The 23,298-nt window shown below is 52.6% G+C and overlaps 2 protein-coding genes and 1 long non-coding RNA gene across 7 annotated transcripts; 2 read left to right on the top strand and 1 right to left on the bottom strand.

The window, feature by feature from the left end:
- Positions 1-2,695: 2,695 nt before the first annotated feature.
- On the bottom strand, positions 2,696-7,895 carry LOC115489018. The gene is made up of 2 exons (XR_003952889.1): positions 7,835-7,895; positions 2,696-5,327 (listed from the first exon to the last, which is right to left on the bottom strand). It is a non-coding gene; the product is annotated as an uncharacterized LOC115489018 (long non-coding RNA).
- Klc2 (kinesin light chain 2) lies at positions 3,730-14,282 on the top strand. Of its 5 annotated transcripts, none has more exons than NR_045528.2 (16): positions 3,730-3,906; positions 4,559-4,834; positions 7,857-8,087; positions 8,178-8,247; positions 9,088-9,310; positions 10,115-10,202; positions 10,308-10,409; positions 10,490-10,663; positions 10,791-10,890; positions 11,612-11,656; positions 11,764-11,831; positions 12,187-12,295; positions 12,386-12,535; positions 12,603-12,727; positions 12,868-12,925; positions 13,340-14,282. NR_045528.2 is itself a non-coding variant. In NM_008451.3 (16 exons), exons 2-16 carry the CDS (start codon positions 4,607-4,609, stop codon positions 13,421-13,423), a joined length of 1,860 nt encoding a protein of 619 aa, NP_032477.2. In that variant the 5' UTR covers positions 3,730-3,906; positions 4,596-4,606; the 3' UTR covers positions 13,424-14,282. The 5 variants fall into 5 exon arrangements, 4 of the variants coding, with proteins under 4 accessions (NP_032477.2, NP_001356291.1, NP_001356289.1 ...); NM_008451.3 differs by having other exon boundaries at positions 4,596-4,834; positions 11,612-11,661; NM_001369362.1 differs by having other exon boundaries at positions 4,596-4,834; positions 11,561-11,661.
- A 749-nt stretch (positions 14,283-15,031) lies between these two features.
- Rab1b (RAB1B, member RAS oncogene family) lies at positions 15,032-22,821 on the top strand. Its single transcript, NM_029576.3, has 6 exons — positions 15,032-15,103; positions 16,778-16,850; positions 17,100-17,195; positions 17,292-17,387; positions 21,230-21,361; positions 21,456-22,821. Exons 1-6 carry the CDS (start codon positions 15,090-15,092, stop codon positions 21,648-21,650), a joined length of 606 nt encoding a protein of 201 aa, NP_083852.1. The 5' UTR covers positions 15,032-15,089; the 3' UTR covers positions 21,651-22,821.
- The last annotated feature ends 477 nt before the right edge of the window (positions 22,822-23,298 follow it).

Genomic DNA, 23,298 nt, shown 5'->3' with positions numbered 1-23,298 from the left:
GCCCCCCCCCAAAAAAAAGATAGACCAGGCTGGCCTTGAACTCACAGATCCAAGTCTCTCATGCTGGGATGAAAGGCATGCACCACCACTCCTTGCAAGATAATTTTTGAAATGTAATAAAAACATCACTGATAGAAGCAGCAAAAGATCAAGGAAAACCTGGTGGGTTCTTGAAGAAATGTGATAATTTAGTGACTTATTAGACCAGCTGCCAAAGTTAGACTGACCTGGGGCTTCACGAGCAAAGATTGTATTTTTGTGTATTTGCTACATGGAGTATTGAACCCAAGTCTTCACATACGCTAGGTGAGAGCTTCTACTGATACGGTGCAGGTGCACATATCCCTAGTCCCCATCTCGGTCATGATGCAGTTCACTTATTCTGGATCACGGGCCCTAGGATGCCATGATGTTTGGAGCAGCATCTAGATTAACAGAGGAAGGGGAAGGACCAGGGGACTGTAATAGCACTTAGTGAAAGACATGGGGCTAGCCTAGATAAAGAAGAGAGTGCAGTGAGAGACACAAGCTTTGAGTCCATGAGGAAGGCACTTTGGTATTGTTTAAATAAAAAGTACCCTTCTAACCTGGGGTGTAGCTCAGTCTGTAGAGTGCTTGCCTAGCATACATGAAGCCTTGGGTTTGGTCTCCAGCAAGTCTTAAAGTTGGACATTTCAGCACATGGGAGATGATGGCAGGCAGAAGTTACCCTTAGCTACTTAGCAAATTTGAGGTCAGCCTGAACTACATGAGACCCTGTCTCAGGGTGGGGTGAGGGGCTTTCTAAGAGTTAGAGTTTCTCAGGAGAAGAGAGTGAGCCCCCTGTTAGGCTAACAGGACAGGACAATCTCTCTGTGAAAGATGGCAAATGCCAAACCTTGTTCTCTGAGCCCGAGTCCAGCCCTTATTCAAGACAAACCCCTTCCTCAGAAAATTGGACATAGTACTACCGGAGGATCCCGCAATACCTCTCCTGGGCATATATCCAGAAGATGTCCCAACTGGTAAGAAGAACACATGCTCCACTATGTTCATAGCAGCCTTATTTATAATAGCCAGAAGCTGGAAAGAACCCAGATGCCCCTCAACAGAGGAATGGATACAGAAAATGTGGTACATTTACACAATGGAGTACTACTCAGCTATTAAAAAGAATGAATTTATGAAATTCCTAGGCAAATGGATGGACCTGGAGGGCATCATCCTGAGTGAGGTAACCCAATCACAAAAGAACTCAAATGATATGTACTCACTGATAAGTGGATATTAGCCCAGAAACTTAGGATACCCAAGATATAAGATACAATTTACTAAACGCATGAAACTCAAGAAGAACGAAGACCAAAGTGTGGACACTTTGCCCCTTCTTAGAAATGGGAACAAAACACCCATGGAAGGAGTTACAAAGTTTGGAGCTGTGATGAAAGGATGAACCATCTAGTGATTGCCGTATCCATGGATCCACCCCATAATCAGCTTCCAAACGCTGACACCATTGCATACACTAGCAAGATTTTGCTGAAAGGACCCAGATATAGTTGTCTCTTGTGAGACTATGCCGGGGCCTAGCAAACACAGAAGTGGATGCTCACAGTCAGCTATTAAATGGATCACAGGGCCCCCAATGGAGGAGCTAAAGAAAGTACCCAAGGAGCTAAAGAGAACTGCAACCCTATAGGTGGAACAACAGTATGAACTAACCAGTACCCCAGAGCTCTTGTCTCTAGCTGCATATGTATCAAAAGATGGCCTAGTCGGCCATCACTGAAAAGAGAGGCCCATCGGACTTGCAAACTTTATATGCCCCAGTACAGGGGAACGCCAGGGCCAAAAAGGGGGAGTGGGTGGGTAGGGGAGTGGGGGGGTGGGTATGGGGGACTTTTGGTATAGCATTGGAAATGTAAATGAGGAAAATACCTTAAAAAAAAAAAAGACAAACCCCAGGTCCCTGAGATGCCTATAGACTTGTCAACTGAGAAGTTGGCTGAGGGTGGTGCTGGCCCCTTGTTACAGAAAATGAGACCAAATGTAGGTTTGGAAGGACTAGTCAGGGGCAAGTGTATCTCTCTGACTTTTTTTTTTCCTTTCTGATTTTTGTTTTGTTTGTTTTGTTTTGTTTTTCAAGACAGGGTTTCTCTGTATAGCCCTGGCTGTCCTGGAACTCACTTTGTAGACCAGGCTGGCCTCAAACTCAGAAATCCACCTGCCTCTGCCTTCTAAGTGCTGGGATTAAAGGCGTGCACCAACCACGCCTGGCTTTCTGATTTATTTTTTATGTGTATGAGTGTTTCACTTGCAAGTATGTGTGTGTACCACATGAGTTCCTAGTGCCTGCTGAACTCAGATGGCGGTATCTATCGATGCCCTGGAAATGGTAAAGATGGTTGTGAGCCAATGGGTGCTGCAAATGAAACTCAAGTCCTGAGCAGGAGAAACAAATGCTCTTCACCACCGAGGCATCCTTTCAGCCATCCCCTCCCCTCCGCACGCTTTGTAAGGTAGCCGTCTACTGATTGCTACCACATTCTCTATCTACCCCAGGCCCCAGCCAACAGGTGATGACCTACATTCCAGAAGGCAAAACAAGAAAAATGTTAGAAAGGCCGATGTTGTGTCAGCACCAAGTGGGTGTGGAGTAGAGATGGGAAGAGTACTGTAGAATCTAGTGGGATAGGGACCAAAGAGGCCGTCCTAGTTAGAGTTAATATTGCTGTGTGGAAACACAGTGACCAAAAGGGTTTATTTGGTGCACTCTTCATCCAGTGAAGGAAGTCAGGACAGGCACCCAGAGAGAACAGAACCCAGAGAAAGGAGCTGATGCAGAGCCCATGAAGGAGTGCTGCTTCTGGGCTTGCCCTCTGAACTTGCTCAGAACTGCCTTCTGGCCTCACCTACCCTGGCCTGGGCCCTCCCACAACAATCAGTAAGAAAACAGGTTTTCCTGCAGCCCGATCCTATGGCAGCATCTTCTCAGCCGAGATTCCCATCTGTTCAATGACCCTAGTTTGTGTCAAGTTGACATAAAACTATCTAGCACAGAGGTCTTTCCTTCCGAGTTGGTGACACCCAATCTGAGGCCCCCCAATGACACCACCACAATCCAAAGGCACTCGTCTGACCTCCTTATCTGGTCAGCAGTATCCACCCAGATATTCCCCTCAGGGGCGTGGATCTTCTCCCTTCTCCACCGACCTCCACACGCTCCTTCCCACCCAATTCTCCTTTTTAACCAGAAGCCTCCTTCTGTTCCCTCACAAAGCAAACCTAGATGCTGAGAATTCCCTACAGGCACAGTCACCTCCGAAGCCGGTAAGAGGTGCGTCTCTAGAGCGCGGAGGGGGCTGGGGGGTCAGATGTGTGAGAGGTGGGTAATGGCAACACCCACCTCACCAGCCCTTTGTGAGCATTAAGTCAATGCACTAAGACATCGACAAAAACACTTGACAGTCAATCAATGTGGACCGACTCGCTCTGGAATCTGAGGAGGTCGGCCTTCTTGCTCCTCAGTCACTCTGGTCCGGGGTCGGAGCTCCGCAGAGCGCACAGACCTGGAAGCTCTGGTCCGAGGGGGCGAGTCCAGCCACGCCCCTCTGCGTCCCGTCTGGGCTGGCCCCACCCCGAAGCCGGCCAGGCCTGCGGGGCCCCTTTAAGGCAGCGAGCTGGCCGGCTGGAGCGTGTTTCGCCCCCTCCGACGCCGCCGAGGTAGCGGCTTCACCTTTAAGGCGGCGCGGGGACTGCTGGGAAGGCCGGCGGGATGGAGGCAGCGAGACGAGCTCACGGTCGAGGATCCGGGTGAAGCGGGACAGGAGCAGGAGCCGGAGCCGGGCCAAAGCAGAAGGTGCAGGTCGGCGCCGGCCGGTTGGGCCGGGAGACCCAGTCAAGCCGGACAGTGAGGAGCGGTTGCAGGTCGGCCTAGAGGAGGAGTCGTCGTGGTCGTGGGCGCGGCCTGTGGGAGGACCCGACCGGCCCGCGGGGAGGGGGCGCGGTCCCGGGCTGGGGCTGGGAATCCGGCCTTTTCTAGGGAGGGTCTGCGGGCCTCAGGCCAGCCTGCGGGAGGGGTCGTTGTGGGCGCGGCCTGAAGAGACCTGTCCCGAAACTAAAGACCGCAGTCTCCCCGGAGCGGCGGGGGCGGGGACGGGGTGGCGGGGCTCGGTCGGCCCTGGGGGAGGGGCTCGTGGTTCCGCTTGCCCTGGGAAAGGGGCTGTCGCCAGGGCTGAGACCCAGTTGCCCGGAGAGCCTGTGGCGTCTGACTTGGGAACGCCTTGCAATGCCCTAGTGCTCTGTGTACCGATTAGGACAGTTCCGAATAACTCTCGAAGATGGGCTTTAGATCAACTGGCCTGAGCCGGTGGTCTGGGGCGGAATCGGGGTCCAGCCTCACTTCAGTCACACCGCATTGCGTCTCCCTAGGCTAGACGAGCCTGGCGCGCCCCCTGTAGGCCGCGTGCTGGCACGGCGAGGACTGCGGGCTGAGGGATCTGGACATCCATAGGGACCTAGGCGTCCGGGGACCTCCCGGTGTTTACCTAACTTGGGGTGGACGGCGGTGTGGCCCTAGGCCTGGCGTCCGCCTGCCCCACCCCTTGCCTCCACAGACGGCACGACCATGGCCACGATGGTGCTTCCTCGAGAGGAGAAGCTGAGTCAGGACGAGATAGTGCTGGGCACCAAGGCGGTGATCCAGGGTTTAGAGACCCTGAGAGGGGAGCATCGTGCCCTGCTAGCTCCCCTAGCTTCTCATGAAGCAGGCGAGGCCGAGCCGGGCTCACAGGAGCGCTGCCTCCTCCTGCGCCGCTCCCTGGAGGCCATCGAGCTGGGGCTTGGGGAGGCTCAGGTAGGTCAGTGTTGGGGCTGTGGTGGAAGATTACCCGAAGGGCCCTGGTGATGTAGGAACACCCTCAGCAAGGAAACACAAGTCTTTCAGAGCGTCACGTTAGGACAATAAGCAACGTTCAATGAATACACTTTGGAAATGCCAGCCCTGCGCCCTGCCCCAACGGGCACCCTTACCTCACACTGAGCTATGCCATTCAGGCCTCATTCTACCTAACAGACTGGGATGACAGAAGAAAGCAGAAATACTTTAGTAACCTCCCCTCACAATACAATTATGCATGAATTCATTAAGTTGTATAGCTTCTCACTTACTGTGTGCTGAGCTACAGTGTGTTAATGCTCAGGATGCAGATTGAATGCAGACAAGGTCTGTGTCCTCCCTAGGCATGGTATCTGCAATCCCAGCTCTTGAGAGGTGAAGGCAGTAGGATCCCAAGCTCCAGGCCAGCTTGGGTCAGTCACATAGTAAGATCCTGGCTCCCCTACTGTCCCTTCAAAACAAAATAAGATGATTTTCCCCCCTAGTACAACAGGAGAAGAGAAACACACATTCAACTAGTTACTTGAAACAAGTTGTGATCAGTGCTCCAGGGACAGTAAGATCTTGTGACAGTTTGTAGAAGGGAGTCTTGTCTATTGATCAGGCAAGACTTCTCTGAGATGACTTTAGCTCAAGGGCTGGCCTCCAAAGAGGCAACTAGAGGACAGCTGCATGTGTAAAGACCGAGGTAGGAGAGCTCGTGGGCTTGAAGGGAGACAAGAATGGTGTACCTAGAACTTACGGAGAGGGCGAGAGGGACACTAGAGGCTGTGAGGAAGCAGAAGACAGAATATGTCCAGGCCATCAGGTGGCCTGTGGAAGGGTCTAACAAGCAGAAGATGCCTGACTTAGCTTCTGAGATCTCTCTGGGAGCTATGGAGAGTTAACCTTAGTAGGCCAAGGATGGACTCTTGGAACAAGTGACAAGGAAGCCACTGCTAGGCTAGAAGGGAGTTTGAATTAGAGGGGTAGCCATGGAGACACCAGTTCTAGACTGGGGTGGGGGCAGCACAACTCCTGGATGTTTGTGCTTTTAGCAAGTTTCAGGAAGAAAGACTGTTTAGTTCCCCATATACTGGGCTGTCGGATAGAGAAGGGTTTTGTTCTCTGTGGTTCTTGGCCAAGCCACTGCCTGGATCCAGAAATTCTGGGGTGCTTGTATTGTCTTAATTTCTTTGTCTTTAAAATAGCAAGCAAGGCATGGCAGTTCTTGGGAAGCAGAGGCAAGCAGATTTCCAAGTTCAAGGCTAGCCTTATCTACACTGAGTTCCAGGACAGAAAAATCCTGTCTCAAAAACCCAAACCAAGTTGAGTGTGGTGGCACACGCCTTTAATCCCACTCGGGAGGCAGAGGCAGGCAGATTTCTGAGTTCTAGGCCAGCCTGGTCTACAAAGTGAGTTCCTGTCAGCCACCCTTCAGGGTTCTTTGAACAATCACTAGCCCTAGACAGGAAGCAGTAATATATTGGTGTTAGCTACAGTGGGTAGATTGTAACCAAAGGGGAACAAAGGGAGAGTCTGAGAGCTCAGATTCCACAGAGAAACCCTGTCTCGAAAAACAAACAAACAAAAAAAACCCAAAAAAAAAACCCCAAACCAACATGTCCCCCCACCCTCCCAAAAAACATAGTGGTCATGCCATCTATTGTATGTACTTCCAGGTTGTTTGAGGACTTGTTTTGTTTTGTTTTGTTTTTGAGACGGTCTCTACATAACCCTGGCTGTCCTGAAACTTACTATGTAGATCAAGCTGGCTCTGAACTCACAGAGATCCACCTGCCTCTGCCTCTGCCTCCTAAGTGCTGGAACAGAGCATGTGCCATCTGGACTTTTTTTTTTTTTTTTTTTTTTTTTAAGATTAGTGGTTATAAAAACACCTATCCCTTGAAATGTTTTCAAATATCCAAGTAGAGTGGCCCACACCTTTAATTCCAGCACTCTAGAGGCAAAAGTAGGTGAATACCTGAGTTCGAGGCCAGCCTAGTCTACAGAACAAGTTCCAAGACAGACAGGGCTACATAAAGAAAACTTGTCTTTAAAAAAAATGAAAAAATAGCCAGGCAGTGGTGGCGCATGCCTTTAATCCCATCACTTGGCAGGCAGATTTCTGAGTTCAAGGCCAGCCTGGTCTACAGAGTGAGTTCCAGGACAGCCAGCGCTACACAGAAAAACCCTGTCTCCCAAAACCAAAAAAAGAAGAAGAAGAAATAAAATAAAAAACATTTGCTAACTAAGTAGAAAATACAGGGTCCTAGACTCCAACCTTCTGGAAAGGCAATGTGTTACCTCCTCTCTTCGCTGTCAGTTACAGAGATAGTTCTGCAGGGTTCTAGGCTGCAGGTCTTTCACAGATAGGGAACAGAGTGTCATAGAGGTTACAGGCAGTGGAGATGGAGCATGGGGGAGGCATGACTGAAAAGAGGCAGTGATCCTGGTCTGAGAAGCATGGATAGGAACATATAGCCTATACCAAGGCCCATGACTAACGGACACCTGGAGAGTCAGATGTTAAAAGAGCTGGGTGTTGGGACTAAGGCCAGTGCAGCCCTTTCCACCCTTTAGGGACTTAGGACATATGCTGCCTCCCTTCAGCAGGCAGACAGGGCTGTGGACCCTTAGCAGATTAGGGTGAGGTCTCTTTGTGTCCTGTCAGCCACCCTTCAGGGTTCTTTGAACAATCACTAGCCCTAGACAGGAAGCAGTAATATATTGGTGATAGCTACAGTGGGTAGATTGTAACCAAAGGGGAACAAAGGGAGAGTCTGAGAGCTCAGATCCTACAGGATCTTGGCCAGCAAAATTACCAAACCTACTCTTCGGTCTTAGATGTAGGTCTGCGGTCCTGGGAAGGGGAGAACTTAGGAGGCCTGACATTTACCTAGCCAGGGCCCAGCCCTTCACTGGCCTCCAGGTGACTGAGGCAGTAGTTATAGGCAAAGTGATGGCTAGGATTCTGACCTTGGTCTGGCTGGCTGCACAGGTGATCCTGGCATTATCAAGCCATCTGGGGGCTGTGGAGTCAGAGAAGCAGAAGCTGCGGGCTCAGGTGCGGCGCCTGGTACAAGAGAACCAGTGGTTGCGTGAGGAGCTGGCAGGGACACAGCAGAAGCTGCAGCGCAGTGAACAGGCGGTGGCTCAGCTGGAGGAAGAGAAGCAGCACCTGCTATTCATGAGTCAGATCCGAAAGCTGGATGAGGATGCTTCCCCAAATGTGAGCCCCAGCTGGCCAACATCCAGTTCCCACATGCCTGCTGATACCTCTGCTACTGGGGCTGACAATCATTCCTGTCTTCCTTTCCAGGAGGAGAAGGGTGATGTCCCCAAAGACTCCCTGGATGACCTGTTTCCCAATGAAGATGAACAGAGCCCAGGTATAAAAGGGCAGTTAGCTCTGAGTTGAGGGAAGGGTCCTTTAAGTCCTGTAGGTCATAAGAGGTGGGTATTAGTGAGATCCATGCTTTTTTTTGCCTTATTTCCAATTACAATGTCCTAGCATGTTAGGGTTTAAAAGGCAAGTCTTGGCCAGGCAGTGGTAACACATGCTTTTAATCTCAGCAACGGAGAGGCAGAAGCAGGCGGATCTTTGGTGAGTTGGATGCCATCCAGGGCAGCCAGAGCTGTTACACTGAGAAACTCTGTCTCAAAAAAGAAAAAAACAAACAAACAGAACAAAACAAAAATCAAAGGGCAGGTTCAGGTTTTCCCTGCTGCATCCCTGAGCTCTGTGGAGAGCACATGACAAGCTTAGTAGGTCTGGAGGAGCTGAGCCTGGCCAAAGTCAGTTACTTTCTGGACCTCTTTAGACAGAAAAATCATGCAGGGCCTTGCTGAGCTGGACCAAAATGTTTCTCTTAAAATGTAGATGCAGGCGGGGCGGTGGTGGTGCACGCCTTTAATCCCAACACTTGGGAGGCAGAGGCAGGCGGATTTCTGAGTTTGAGGCCAGCCTGGTCTACAGAGTGAGTTCCAGGACAGCCAGGGCTACACAGAGAAACCCTGTCTTGAAAAACAAACAAAAGAAAATGTAGATGCAGATGAGATGAGGGGTAGGACTCACTCCTTGTGCAATAACTAACCTACTCTGAAAGTTCAGAAGCTGAGGCAGATTGGTGACTTGCCCAGGTACACAAGAGCAAAAGGTATAGTTGGCATATGCCAGCTTGGCTCAGAAAGGAGAAGGCACATCTGACTTCCTACCCTTGGCCTCGTAGCCCCCAGCCCTGGAGGAGGAGATGTAGCTGCACAGCATGGGGGCTATGAGATCCCAGCACGGCTACGGACCCTCCACAACCTGGTAATCCAGTATGCTTCACAAGGCCGCTATGAGGTGGCCGTGCCCCTCTGCAAGCAGGCACTGGAAGATTTGGAGAAGACATCAGGCCATGACCACCCTGATGTGGCCACCATGCTGAACATCCTGGCACTGGTTTATCGGTAAGGGCCCCCTGGCTGTGTGGGCATACCTGCATCCTTCCATATGAGTGTCTCGGGGACAGTTGAGCAGCACAGAAAGACGAACATGCCTCTGTAAAGCTGGCCTCCAACTGGAAATACACCTGTCAGAGTTTTAATACAAGGTTGGGCCAGGCAGTGATAGCACACACCTTTAATCCCAGCACTTGGGGAAGCAGAGGCAGGCGGATTTCTGAGTTTGAGGCCAGCCTGGTCTACAGAGTGAGTCCAGGACAGCCAGGGCTATACAGAGACACCCTGTCTAGAAAAACCAAAAAATTAAAAAAGTGAGTTAGAAGCCAGGTGTGGTGGTGCACACTATAAGCACTTAGGAAGTGGAAGTGAGACAGTTGGGAATTTTTTTTTTTTTTAGGTATTTTCCTCGTTTAGGGAATTGGTTTTATACCTAATTCAAGGCTACCTTGGGATACATGAAACCCTGGGAAGAGAGGAAAAGGACAAGCAAGGGAAGACAGGTGGGGTGGAAAGTTGGCCCAGAACTCATGATGGATGAAAGGGTTTCTGTGGCAGAAAGTGACCGTGAGCCAATGCATTGGGGATCACTTAAAGTTGAGTTACTCAGGGGTCTGGCTATGAGGTGTGGTAAACTGCCTAATGTCCTCAGAGTTCTCAAGGGTAGGGCTGCCCAGGCCTCCCATGCTCTGAGTTGCACTCCTATCGTGTCCACTCATCAGTGACCCCAGGAGAAGTGCCTGCAGGGACTACGGGCCCCTGGGGGCAGGCTTCGGGCTGGAGGACATTCCTGAATGTCCTGCCTGCTCCCAGGGACCAGAATAAGTACAAGGATGCTGCTCACCTGCTCAATGATGCCCTGGCTATCCGGGAAAAGACACTGGGCAAGGACCACCCAGCTGTGAGTAAGAGTTAGCCTAAGTGTTCCTCTCCAGTCCTCACAAGTTCCAGATCCCCCTGCCTGCTAGGGCCCTGAGTGAAGACACCTCCATTCTCCTACATCCAGGTGGCTGCGACCCTCAACAATCTGGCTGTTCTCTACGGCAAACGGGGCAAGTACAAAGAGGCTGAGCCACTGTGCAAGAGAGCACTGGAGATCCGGGAGAAGGTGGGAGCAGGCAGGGCCAAGAGTGCTGGGCAGACAGTAGAATCTGGGCAACTCTGAACCCGACCGCTGACTCTTACCAGGTCCTGGGCAAGTTTCACCCAGATGTGGCCAAGCAGCTCAGCAACCTGGCCTTGCTGTGCCAGAACCAGGGCAAAGCTGAGGAGGTGGAATACTACTACCGGAGAGCCCTGGAGATCTATGCCACACGCCTTGGTCCTGATGACCCCAATGTGGCGAAGACCAAGAACAACCTGGTGCTCTGTGGCTGGGCGGGAGGCTGGAAAGGAAGGAGGCAGGGAGGGAGAGGGCTGATGTCCAGGAGGAAGGAGAAAGAAAACTAAGCTCCCTGCAGGCTGCTTACCCACTGTCTCTGCCATCCAGGCTTCCTGCTACCTGAAACAGGGCAAGTACCAGGATGCAGAGACCCTGTACAAGGAGATCCTTACCCGTGCGCACGAGAAGGAGTTTGGCTCAGTCAATGGTGAGTCCATAGTTGCTATGTACCTCCAGTTCATTTAACACATGCTTACTCAGCCAGGAGTACCCAGGGCAGTACTTGGCCTTGCAAGCCATCTTGCCTAGAGTTTGGCAGAAGCCCAGACACACCTTCAGGAACCCATCCACCCAATTCAATGCCCTGGCCAGACAAATTGACAAACCCCCTGCTCAGTCAGTCTTTTGCTCTCTGTCTCTATCTCTGTCTCTCTCTGAGACAAGGTCTGACTATGTAGCCCTGGCTGTCCTGGAACTTACTATGTAGACCAGGCTGGCCTCAAACTCACAGAGATCTGCCTGCCTCTGCCTCTGAGTACTGGGATTAAAGGCGTCTATCAGTACACCCAGTCTCCTCTTTCTCTACATGACAATTTCCATTCACTTTGAGGGCTGGCCCGAGTGTCTTTTCTTCCCCGGAACAACCTTCTGGCCATTTCCTGATCCCCATTCCTCACCCTGGCCCATCATTCAGGCCCATCACCAGTCTCTAGTCCAAGGTGTATAAGGGCCTTCCCCATTACTCCTGTTCCATGTGGCTGGTTCATCTGGGTCCAGAGGATGGCCAGTGATGTTCTGGGTTTGCCTCTTGTTCTTCTATTCAACAAAGCCCAGTTTGGGTCATTCCTACATAGCCCTGACATTACTCCCATGTGCAGCCCGATTGGAGAGATCTGTGTGGCAGGCAGGTGACAGTCCTTCCCTTCTAGGAGAGAACAAGCCCATCTGGATGCACGCAGAGGAGCGCGAGGAGAGCAAGGTGGGCAGCTGTGGGCAGCTGGCAGGTGTAGGGCGGCTCTGAGGCTGGGATGGAAGGAGCCTGGCTTACTCCCGGCTCTCAACTGACTGGTCTCTCCCTCAGGATAAGCGCCGGGACAGCGCCCCCTATGGGGAGTATGGCAGCTGGTACAAAGCCTGTAAAGTTGACAGGTGAGGGCTGATGGGCCTGGGGCAGGAGGAGAATGAGTACCAGGGAAGTAGCATCCTTGGTGAGGGAGACCCAGGCCTCAGACTATCCTCACTCCTGTGACGCCTCTCTCATGCTAGCTCACCTCTCAAGGCCCTGACCCAAAACACTATCTGCCCCGTGACAGTTTGGCCCACTCACTGCTGGGTCCCCAGCTTCTGATCCTGGTGGCAGCATCCTAGAAATCTAGGGCTAGGCCAGGTCTTTCAGAATGGGAGAGACCAGTGGGTTTACCACAGGCTTAGGCAGGTGGGGAAAGGCAGATTCTGCGTGGCCTGTTTGCTCGATATTAGACCCCCATGTGATATCTGTCCACAGTCCCACAGTCAACACCACTCTGCGAAGCTTGGGCGCCCTGTACCGGCGCCAGGGCAAGCTGGAAGCCGCACACACACTGGAAGACTGTGCCAGCCGCAGCCGCAAACAGGTAGGGCTTTCATGGTGGAGGAGGATAAGTAGAGACCTATGAGGCTCCATGTGTGCTTTAGTCAGGTCTGATGCTTCCTGCCCCCTTCAGGGCCTGGATCCTGCCAGCCAGACCAAGGTGGTAGAACTGTTAAAAGATGGCAGTGGTGGACGAGGACACCGCCGTGGCAGCAGAGATGTGGCTGGGCCTCAATCTGAGTCGGACCTGGAGGAGTCAGGGCCTGCAGCTGAGTGGAGTGGGGTGAGTGTGGAGGCTGAGGAGGGCTGTAAGACTACAAAGCAGGGCCTAGAGACTGTTCTTCCCACAGGACGGCAGCGGCTCTCTGCGGCGCAGTGGCTCCTTTGGGAAGCTCCGGGATGCTCTGAGACGCAGCAGTGAGATGCTGGTGAGGAAGCTGCAGGGAGGGGGCCCACAGGAGCCCCCTAACTCTAGGTGAGCTGCTGACCCTCCCATCCCTCTCGGAAAACACTGTCACCAGATCTGCTTTATCATGCCCTCCATCCCAGACCCAACCTGGTATCCCTTTATTATCTCACCTAATATTAACAAATCCTGGCCCTCCTTTTTCTCAGGATGAAGAGGGCCAGCTCTCTTAACTTCCTTAACAAGAGTGTGGAAGAGCCAGTCCAGGTAAGAATGGAGGGCACCTGGTACTAGGCAGCCTAGACCCAGGCCTCTGGGCCCTGTTTTTACTGTGTATGGCCCCACCCAACTTCCCCTGGTGAGTCTTTAGCCAACCACTGCTCTGGTTTCAGGCGGAGATTGGTAGAAACAAGTGGAGGGAGAGGTCAGATAAAGGGAAAACTCTTGCCTTGGGGCAGAGATCCAGTCAACCAGTTCCCACTTGAAGCTCTCAGGTCCTGGTTGTGAGCTAAACTTTAACTTTGGCCAGTCTTAGACTGGCTGTATTTGCACAGGGCACCTAGTTTGGCCCTTTTATCATCCCTTCCTCTTCTGGAATGCTGCGTGTGTGTCGTCCCCCCACCCCCCACGTCCCCCTTCACTCCCAACAGTTTAGGACTAAGCTGCATCCTCTGCCCACAGCCTGGAGGCACGGGTCTTTCTGACAGCCGCACTTTGAGCTCCAGCTCCATGGACCTCTCTCGAAGAAGCTCCCTGGTGGGCTAAAGCTGAAGGGGCAGCCAGTCACCAGAGCCTCCATCCGACATGGTCCCTTCCCCCAGCCCTGCGCATGGGCCTGCTGCTTGTCCTGCCTGCCCCTCCCAAGGACCCCTGTCTTTTCTGTTCAATCTCAGGGTAACTTCCTCCCTTGTCATCTCAGCCATGGCCCTGGAGGACGGTCCTGCCGGCTCCAGCTCTGCTCCTTATTTATTCTTCCAGCAGGGGGCCTTTCTTCCCTGAGTTCAGGGCCTGTGGGAGTGGTGGCCTGTCTACCCAGCCCCAAAGCCAAGAACACTAAGTACTTGCTGTCCCCTCAGCACCTTTGCCCTCCACTCCCGGCCGTTGCTTCTGTATATAGAGAAATAAGTTATTGGCCGTGTGTCATCCTCTCAGCCCTCCTCTCAGTCCACGGTATTCCCGGGCCACCACCTGCCTCTCTCTTATCCAGTGGTACCGCCCAGGCCTTAAATCACCCCGTTCCCAGTGGTGGTATCTCCCAAGCTTCAAGTTCTGGGACCAGAGCCTCCCAAAAGGGGTCCCTAGACCTCTTCGCCTGGTCTTGGAGGGATTCGTTCCACTCCATCTTGCAAATGCCCAGACCCTCACACCACAGGGCCCTGTGCTGCTTCCGGGGACTTAATGCACTGTCCTCCCCCACCCCGCCCCCACCCCAGCCCCTCCCAGGCATGGCCTGACCCCACCCTGGGCACAGCCCATTGAGCCATCCTGCCACGCCATCCTTGCCTCAGCTTCTGATGTCCCCCTTCCTCCCACACAGTAGGAGGGGCTACCCCATTTGTTGGGTAAGGCAGTCACTCTCTATTTTCAGATGTTGCTGTAGAAATAAAGACGATTTGAATCTGAACCGGGCTTGTTTTGAGGAGTCCCAGAGCCCCTGAGCATCCCTTGAGTCGGGTGGAATCGGGAGAGGCTGCGGGAGTGAGGGATACAGGATACACACGCATATCATTCCCTGCCCTCGAGGCTGGAACTAATACTCTGCCATTATCCTGAACTGTTTGGGGGGGATGCTACAGATTTTGGGGTTGCACCTAACACATGCCCTTATGGGGTTCTAGACAATTCTGCCTGTTATGACTTCTTAATACGTTCTTGGACTGAGCTTCCTGAGATGGTTTTTCATATATGTAATACTAGTGATCATATAATCCTGGTACTAAGGCTGCAGTGTCCATTCCACGAAGAACACTGAATAAGTCAAAATTTTCTGGTCCTAAATACGCTACACCTTTTAGTTTCAATCTGCGAACCGAGAGGGTAAAAGTGGCTGCCCACCTCAGAGGCGAAGTATACCTACCTACCCCGGTACTAAACAAGATCCAAACTTGCAGATTAGGTAGCCCAACGAAGATTTTTTTGTAGCTGGGTCGGTTCAGTGATTGGGAAGACTACAGACCCCAGAAGGCCGTTCGCGGGTGGCTTCTGGAGAGTGCACGGCCGCTCTGTTCCCTGAGTTGCGCCTGCGCAGCAGTGGCAAGTCGAATATCCATGGAAACTACAGGTTCCGCAAGGCAGCGCGGCGCAACCCGAGTCGGAAGGATTTGCGCCTGCGCGGCGCGGGCGGGGCCTCTAGGGCGGAGTGGCAACCATCTTGGAACGGGAGGCGGAGCAGAGCCGACTGGGAGCGACCGAGCGGGCCACCGCTGCCGCCATGAACCCCGAATAGTGAGTGAGCCCCGCCCGCGCCGTGCGGCGCAGCCTCGATCCTGTCTATGGGGCTATATGCTTGCCGAAGTTGTCTGGCCTTGGTCAGAACTGCGCGGCGCCCCCACATCCGGGTCCCTCTTCCGCTGACCCCCCCCTTACATCCGGGTCCTGCCCCTCCCCCCGGGATCCCCAGGACCCCGACTCAACACCCCGAGTTCTGCAGCCCGAGGCCCGGAGGCTGCAGCCTGAATGGGCAGCACTTGGAGCCCGCAGCACCAGCCCTCACAGGCCTTTTTGGTTAGGTGACCGTGCAGATTTGGTCTCCCTGAGCTTCAATTTTCCCACCTACAGCTTGACCAAGGGCAGGCGGTTTGGAGCCCATCGCTAGAGTTTCTGATCTCCACAGTCGAGTACTTTGAGTTGGGCTGTGAACCTCTCTGCCTTTGCCTTTCTTCTGGAGCCTCGGTCCCAGGGCTGGCCTAGAAGCTAACAAGACAAGAGGGGACCCCCAAGTCCCTGTTTGATTCACATCCCCTGCAGATCCTTTCCTCCGAGGCTACCATTTGCCCTGCTTGGGTCGTGCTGTCATGGTGCTCCCGGCGGTCTGTTCTTTTCTGTCCTCTCACCTTTGCTCGGGCCTTCAGTGCCACTGTCAGCTGGCTTCCTGTCACACTGCCAAAGAACTTTAGGTGAATGTGGAGTTTGCTTGCTCCCTTGGAGTAGAATTTTTATTCCTCAAGCCCAAACCCTTTGGAGTAGATGGCCGGCATGCAGTTTTGCACCCACGTTATCTTCTTCCCTGTCTCCACTTCCTTTTTCTTCCCCAACTCGAGGCCTCAGATTTCCTTGAGGAGGCTCGAACTCAGAAGTGGGCTTAGGAGGGGGAAGCTACCGGCTGGCTGTCAAAGAGCTTGGAATCTGACAGGCCTGGTTTCCAGTCTCACAGTTTTCAACTGCTTAGGGCAAGTCACCTCCCTTCTGTGACCTCTGGCTTCCTCAGTGGTTGGAAATAACACTCACCCACTTGTGTGCACTGTTGTGAGGGTTTAGTAAAGGGTGATTTCAAGTGCTTCACACAGGGTCAGTTCCAGTTTAGTATTGACGGCTGCTTCCATGGCCACTTGTTGACTGCCTCCTGTTAGTGTGACTTCATCTCAGGCTCTTTCACATTTGTTTTTTGTTTTGGATTTTTCAGACAGGGTTTCTCTGCAGCCCTGGCTGTCCTGAAACTCACTCTGTAGACCAGGTTGGCCTAGGACTCAGAATTCTGTCTGCCTCTGCCAAGAGGCAAGCACCGTCCTCCCCTCACCACACACAGACACACACACACATACACACACTCACACACTCACTCATCACCTCCCATTCCAGCTTCATATTTATTTTGACTTTATGGGTCAGGTTTCCCTTTTGGGTCCTAGACTGGCATACTGTATGGCCTAATGTGATTTTCTTAGTTTTTACCAAATGATACCACATATCTCTTAGCAAACTGTGCTAGCTTATTGGGGGCTAATAAGGGTCAATTTTTTTTACTTACTTTTGTCCCTTTTTCAGAACAGTAGAAGGCTCTAGTGAGCACCGTAGTAGACCAAGCAGAAGTATGCCTTACAGTCCTGCTGTGCTTAGTGCAGGAAGGGACAGGGGAGGACTTCCTGCTTGCCTTCATACCTTCCCATCTTCTCTCGCCAGTGACTACCTGTTTAAGCTGCTTTTGATTGGTGACTCCGGCGTGGGCAAGTCGTGCCTGCTCCTGCGGTTTGCTGTGAGTAAGAAGCACCCCTCTATTATCCACTTGGGGTTCAGGCTGCCACTGGGAGGAAGAAGGGGCAACTCAGAACTCAGTGTAGTTGCAAGTCCTAAGAACCAAGAGTGAGGCTGCTGGAGCCGCCACAGCGAGGGCCCAGGCCTTCCTTGCAAGTTGGGGAGCTTAGAACCTCGCCTGGCACAGTGAGGAGCACAGCAGGGCAGGGACCTGTCTGCTCAGTCCGTTTCACCAGCCACAACCTTTCAGGATGACACTTACACAGAGAGCTACATCAGCACCATCGGTGTGGATTTCAAGATTCGAACCATTGAGCTGGACGGCAAAACCATCAAACTGCAGATTGTGAGTATGACCCCTCTCCAGCCCTCAGGCAAAAGTGGCTTCCTCGGGGTGGGAGTTCTCCCGTGGCTGACCTACCCTTTTCCTCCTGACTCGTAGTGGGACACAGCTGGTCAGGAGCGGTTCAGGACCATCACTTCCAGCTACTATCGCGGGGCTCATGGCATCATTGTGGTGTATGACGTCACTGACCAGGTACCGCTTGCAGCCTTGCCTCCTTAGCCTTGAGTTTTGATTCTTGCTGCTTTTCCTGTTTTCATTTTCCTTAAGCTTTCTAGAAGGGAGACACTATATTGAATCGCTCCATAAAAAGGAAATGGATCCTACCAAACCCTGTCATGGAGTCTTGATAGAACCAGGCTTCATGGCTCCTGCCACTTTATTCTAGACTTTCTAGACTACCATGTTTGGTGACAGTTAATCAGCTGGTTGGTTGCTCTTGGTTCCATGCTTCCTGTCTCCAGATTCGAGGAGCAATTGGAAGGCTTTAGACAACACGTGAAGGAGTCCGGTGTAAGCAGAGATTCTGAAATCCTGTATCTGCTGTGGTGGCTTCAGTCATGTGTCACACTGGCAGCAGCCAACAATTGTCCTGAGTGTGTCTTACAGCTTATAGACACTGTAGCCTTTAGATTTCCTTGGTTGTTTACCCCATTAAATGTGAGTTTCGCTCTGTTACCAGCCTGTCCCAAATTCCTCAGCTTAAGTGGTCCTGAGGTCCTGGGCAGCCACCACTGTGCCTAGCTTCTAATTGGTTGTTTGTTGTTGTTGTTGTTCTTTTGGTTACTTTGAGACAGGGTTTCTCTATGTAGCCTTGGCTGTCCCAGAACTCAATCCGTATAGACCAGGCTGGCCTCAAACTCAGAAACCCGCCTGCCTCTGCCTCCCAAGTACAGGTGTGCGCCACCACTGCCTGGCTATATAACTGTCTTTTGATGCTCATGAGAAGTCCCTCATGTTCCCATCTTAAAGACGGAGACGTGGTACAGGCTGGTGCAGTAACTTGCTAGGGCCTTCCATCTAGTTATAAAAAGCCTGGTCCCCTGACCCATCTGCTTTGCTTTTCCTATTAAGCCTTGTTGCTTGCATCTCGCCAGGGATATGGAAGTGTGATCAGTCCTGGGCTGGGGGAGCCCAGAGGCTGTGATACCCATGTCTTCACTTCCCAGCTCTTCTAAGCTGGGTGACCCAAGTGTCACGCAAAGGTCACCAAGACTTTAGTTACTACCAAAAAGCCCAGTCACCTTCTTGCCCGAATTGATTTCTTGCACTGGTTTTCTTCTCTTTCCTTGAACATTTTTGTAGCTCCCCTGTCGTCTCCCCCACACCCCCACCCCAACTAGCATATACTCAGCCAGGGAGCTGTACACCAACCCCTTTAGTTCTTTTTTTATTGACACACCTTTACTGCCCACTAACCTATATTTTGAGCATCCTGACTGACTCTAGCCTCTTCTGTGGTTTGGGTTTTGTCTTGTGTTCTGGGATTCTTATGTCCCCTGGTTCCCAGCTCTCCGCTGCGCTGTGCTGGCCCTCAGTGTCTGTAATGGGAGCAATCCCGATGCTCTTCTTAGCCAGTGAATGAAATGTCAACGCCCTCGTGCTCAGTCCGTCATCAAAGAAGCCAAGGCATGAATCCAAACAGGAGCCACAGAGAAAGGCGCCTCCTGCCTTGTTCCCCATAGGTTGCTCAGCATCCTTTCTTAGACTACCGAAGGCCACCTGTCCAAGGGTGACACTGCCCACAGTGAGCTGCACACCCCTCCCTCCCCCATCAACCATCGATCAAGAAAATGCCCCATAAGTTTACAGGGCAGTCTGATGGAGGCCATCCCTCAGTTTAGTTGTCCTCTTTCCAAATGTTTAGGTTTGTGTCAAGTTGAAAAGCACTGACTAGTACAGCATGCTTCTATTTGAAGAAATTGTTTTCCAGAGGAATCAGTAACTTGCCTCTGGTATCCCAGAAAAGATAGAGCCCCTTCCCTGCCTTCAGCTGCCTCTGTGGGCTCCACACCAGCTGCAGGATTCAGACTCCATCGCTCCACTCACCATCTTCCCAACCCACTTCCTGCATCATCATTTTGTAACATAATCCTTGTTTTCCTGAACAGAAAACTTGCCGTCTCCATAGTTAGTCTCCAGGCACCTCCGTCCTTCCCTCCTCACTTCATCTGTCCCTCATAATAATAGCAGTGATGAGGATAATAGCAGCTCTTGCTAATTGAGCGCTTGTTATGAGACAGGCCTGCTTCCATTCTCCTGCAGACAACAGTTCTGCTGGGAGGTGTTGTCTGTACAAAAGAGGAAACTGACCAGGTCAGGTGACTAGATAACTGAGGTCATGTAATAAATGACCAAGCTTAGGTGACAGTCCAGATTAAGTCTGTGCTCTTTCCTGCTTTGTTCCCTGGTTTAGGACTCTAGATTAGCCCATCCGCTTCTTAGTTGCTCTGCATCTTATTGGTCTGCTCTGGTCCTGCCCAGGCACTTTCTAGAACACAGGTGTGACCTTACAGTCTTCGTCTAAGAAAACCCCCACTAGCTCATGATTGTGCTAAGTTCATCTAGGCAGAGCTCTGTCCTGACCAATTCCTCCCAACCTGCAGTCTGCTCTTCTCCCACTTCCCAAAGACACCACACCCTCTCATTCTAGCAGATGCTGTGCCCTCAGCGGGTAGCTTTTAGTTGAGTCCATGCTTGCCTGCTAGGGTTGGCTGTTGCTTCCTAGGCAGTAATCGTCCTGGGGCTGCTTGACGCTGGCTTTTTATCCCATCTTGTCATGTGTGTGTACTGGTCTGTTTCTCTACGGTCCCCAGTACCCTAAAGCAGGTGTATGTTTGATGTCCCCTCCTTTCAGCATAGAGCCCAGCTTAGGACATGCCGGTGTGTACATTAGAACACAGTGTACTTGAAGGAAAAGAGGAGCTGGGGCGATGGCTCAGCAGTAATTGTGCTCACTGCTCTTACAGAGGACCTAGGCTCCTGTTCCCAGCACTAACGTGGCAGCTCACAGATCTCTATCACTCCAGTTCCAGAGGAACGGACCCCTCTTCTGGCATCCAAGAGCATGAGCCACACACACGGTGCACGCGTAGCCCATTTATAGAAATTCCATCCTTTGTACAAGTTCCATGTCAAGCTGCTAGAGTTGTTAGTATCAGAAGCAGGTGAACCTATCTCCTTCATCAGCCATGGTCGCCATGGGAGGAACCTTTACCTCCCATGGGCTCCAAAGCTTCAAAATTTAAAGGCAGGAGATTATGTAGCTCAGTCGTGAAATGCCTGCCACATTTGGGGAGGGGCGGGGGCTTGGGGAAGTGTTGAAAAGGCATTTTCTGTGTAGCTCTGGCTGTCTTAGAACTGACCAGGCTGGCAACTGAGAGCTTCACCAGCCTCTGCCTCCTGAGTGCTGGGAGTAAAGGCGTGCACCACCATGCTTGCCTCCTTTTCATTATTTTTAATGACTTATTTGTATTTTATATGCATTGGTGGTTTTGCCTTCATGTGTGTCTGTGAGGGTGTCAGATCCCCTGGAATTGGAGCTACAGACAGTTGTAAGCTGCCTTGTGGGTACTGGGAGTTGAACCAGTGCTCTTAACCACTGGGCCATCTCTCCAAGCCCCCCTTTTCCTTTTATTTTGAGAAGGTCTCATTGAGAGGGTCTCATTGAGACCCTAGGCTGGTCTCAAACCTGTGATCTTCCTGCATCAGTCATGCCTGGTGTCACCTGCCTTTCTTCTGATGTCCTTGGCTTCCCAGGAGAGGGTTAGGGAGAAAGAACTGCAGGAAGCAGCAATGACTGTAGGTGCAGGCGGCTGTTGAGGTGATGGCCACTGGCAGGCACTACTCCACTCTGCTTCTGGTTTTCAGGTTTCCGCATGGGAGAGAACCAGGGGAAAGCTAAACCTGGGCTTGGGGTGGGGGAGAGACTTTGTCAGAATCCCCGTGCTCGGGGCCTGCCTTTCAAAGGAGTCCTGTTCTCTAGACCTGGGTTGACCTGGGTGTGGGTGTGCAGTAACTTTGGACACTGTGCCTAGGAGTCCTACGCCAACGTGAAACAGTGGCTGCAGGAGATAGATCGCTACGCCAGTGAGAATGTCAATAAACTCCTGGTAGGCAACAAGAGTGACCTCACCACCAAGAAGGTCGTGGACAACACCACGGCCAAGGTGAGCAGGCCTGCCCTGGCTGTCAGGGGTCTGGGGCCCACATGCCTTCACCCCTTCTCTCCCTGCTCCCCTCTCTCTCTTCTTCCCTTCGCAGGAATTTGCAGACTCTCTGGGTGTCCCCTTCCTCGAGACAAGTGCCAAGAATGCCACCAATGTTGAGCAGGCATTCATGACAATGGCTGCAGAGATCAAAAAGCGGATGGGGCCAGGAGCAGCGTCTGGGGGTGAACGGCCCAACCTGAAGATCGACAGCACCCCTGTGAAGCCTGCTAGCGGTGGCTGCTGCTAGGAGGGGCACTTGGGGGAGGGCACCTTGTCCAGATGATGCCCCTGGAGCGGGCAGGAAGTGCCTCCCTCTCCTAGGGCATTTGAGTCTGTAGCTTTGGGGTGTCCTGGGCTCCCCATCTTCCTCTGGCCCATCTGCCTTCTGCTCTGAGTCCCAGTCCTGTCAGGGCCCCCGTGGAGGACATGCAGAGCCTGTGGCTGGGGTGGTCACAGGGACAGCTCCGCTGCTGCCTCTGGGTACCTTGAAAAGATGCCCACCACGCACCTTTCTTTGGAATGAGGGCTCCGCTGTCTGTCACTCACCCCCATGTATGCTGCACTGGGTTTCTCTTTCCTTTCTTCCCAATAGCAAGGGCCTCCCTGCCTCTGCTGCCCCTGGGTGCAGGCAGTAGCCAGGGGATCCAGGGCCTCAGATCCAGGGTCCTGCATCGGACCTCAGGACAGGTGCCAGGGCTGCGAGAGCCCCATAGCCACCTTTTCCTCATCTCTGCCTCACTCCATCGCTCCCACACAGCTTGAGCCGTCCAGCTGCGGTTAGGTCTTGAGCACATCTAGGGTAGGTGGGCGGATGGCTGCGGGGCCTGTGTCTCAAGCCGGGAGGGAGCCTGCTCCTGCCTCCCCCTGCCCTGCCTGAGCCAGGCCCATGTGCTGCCTGCCCACCGAGCCCCTTTGTCCCTGAGGAAAGCGGAGGCGGAAGGCCCACCTTGCCAAAGGCCGGGCACCAGCCTTAACCCTCACTCTGCCAGCACCACCTCCCTTTTCCGAGGCAGCACATCTGGCTTGTTCTTCCTCCATTCCTCAGAGCCTGACAGGGCCAGACCTGCTTCTCTGGGGAATGTGGGTGCAGCTTGGGGTTGTGGGGCTCTTCCCCCTCCCAACTCAGAATCCTGGCCCCCACCCTCTGGCACAGCTTCCTGTAGAAAACCTTTGGTCTTTACCTAAGAAGCCATGTCCTTTGTGCTGTCTCTTGCCAGTCTCACCCTACAACCTGTCCTCCCCCTCCAGTGTGTATTTAAGTCCCTGGGCTGCCCCTCTGGGAGGGAGCCTCTTCTCCCAGGTTCCCCTCTGATGTCACATCAGGCATCTTGCAAGGAAAAGCCACTTGGGGGAAGATGGAAAAGGATGAAAAAATAAATTTCCACTGGCCCTTGGATAAGCCAAGGGTTTTTGCAAGGAAGCGGTGGTGACTGAGTGTGGTCTATGGTCAGAGTCAGCTTTGAGTTGCTGGGTGGAACTGGAGTCCAGAGTTTGGTGTGATGCATGGGGGGTCCTGGCTTGGACTGTATCTTAAGCTTGCTGGTAAAAGCCCTTGACCCACATACTGGGGCTGGGAAAGCCTGCTGTGCGGCTATGGGATGTCCCCAAGGGCCCAGCATGAATCTGTCAGAGGGAGGCTGGCAGGAGGCCGTCAGGTGAGCCACCAACATCCACTGGGACAGGCGTTCAAGGCATGAAGTTAGAAGCAAGGAGCAGGCGTTGGTCCCCCTGCATTTAGTCTTCCCCTCCTCCAGTCCCCGACTTTAGTCCCCTCTTGTGGCTTGAAGCCAGATGCCAGCTATCCTGAGCTTTGACAAGCGCTGCTTTACATTAGGACCTCAGTTGTATCCCCCTGAGCCAGCACTCTGTGGAGACGGGAGTACAGAATGTGGCTA

The sequence above is a fragment of the Mus musculus genome, chromosome 19 (genome assembly GCF_000001635.26).
Source record: "Mus musculus strain C57BL/6J chromosome 19, GRCm38.p6 C57BL/6J".
Taxonomy (NCBI): domain Eukaryota; kingdom Metazoa; phylum Chordata; class Mammalia; order Rodentia; family Muridae; genus Mus; species Mus musculus.
The sequence above is the reverse complement of the archived record's forward strand: the minus strand, read 5'-3'. Positions and strand labels throughout refer to the sequence as shown.

Coding starts and splice junctions, on each gene's coding strand:
- Klc2 (NM_001369362.1), top strand. CDS start 4,607: ATGGCCACGATGGTGCTTCCTCGAGAGGAGAAGCTGAGTCAGGACGAG. Junction 12,296..12,385: donor CCAGCCGCAGCCGCAAACAG/GTAGGGCTTTCA, acceptor TGCCCCCTTCAG/GGCCTGGATCCTGCCAGCCA. Junction 12,926..13,339: donor GTGTGGAAGAGCCAGTCCAG/GTAAGAATGGAG, acceptor CTCTGCCCACAG/CCTGGAGGCACGGGTCTTTC.
- Rab1b (NM_029576.3), top strand. Junction 16,851..17,099: donor GCCTGCTCCTGCGGTTTGCT/GTGAGTAAGAAG, acceptor ACAACCTTTCAG/GATGACACTTACACAGAGAG. Junction 17,388..21,229: donor TGTATGACGTCACTGACCAG/GTACCGCTTGCA, acceptor CACTGTGCCTAG/GAGTCCTACGCCAACGTGAA.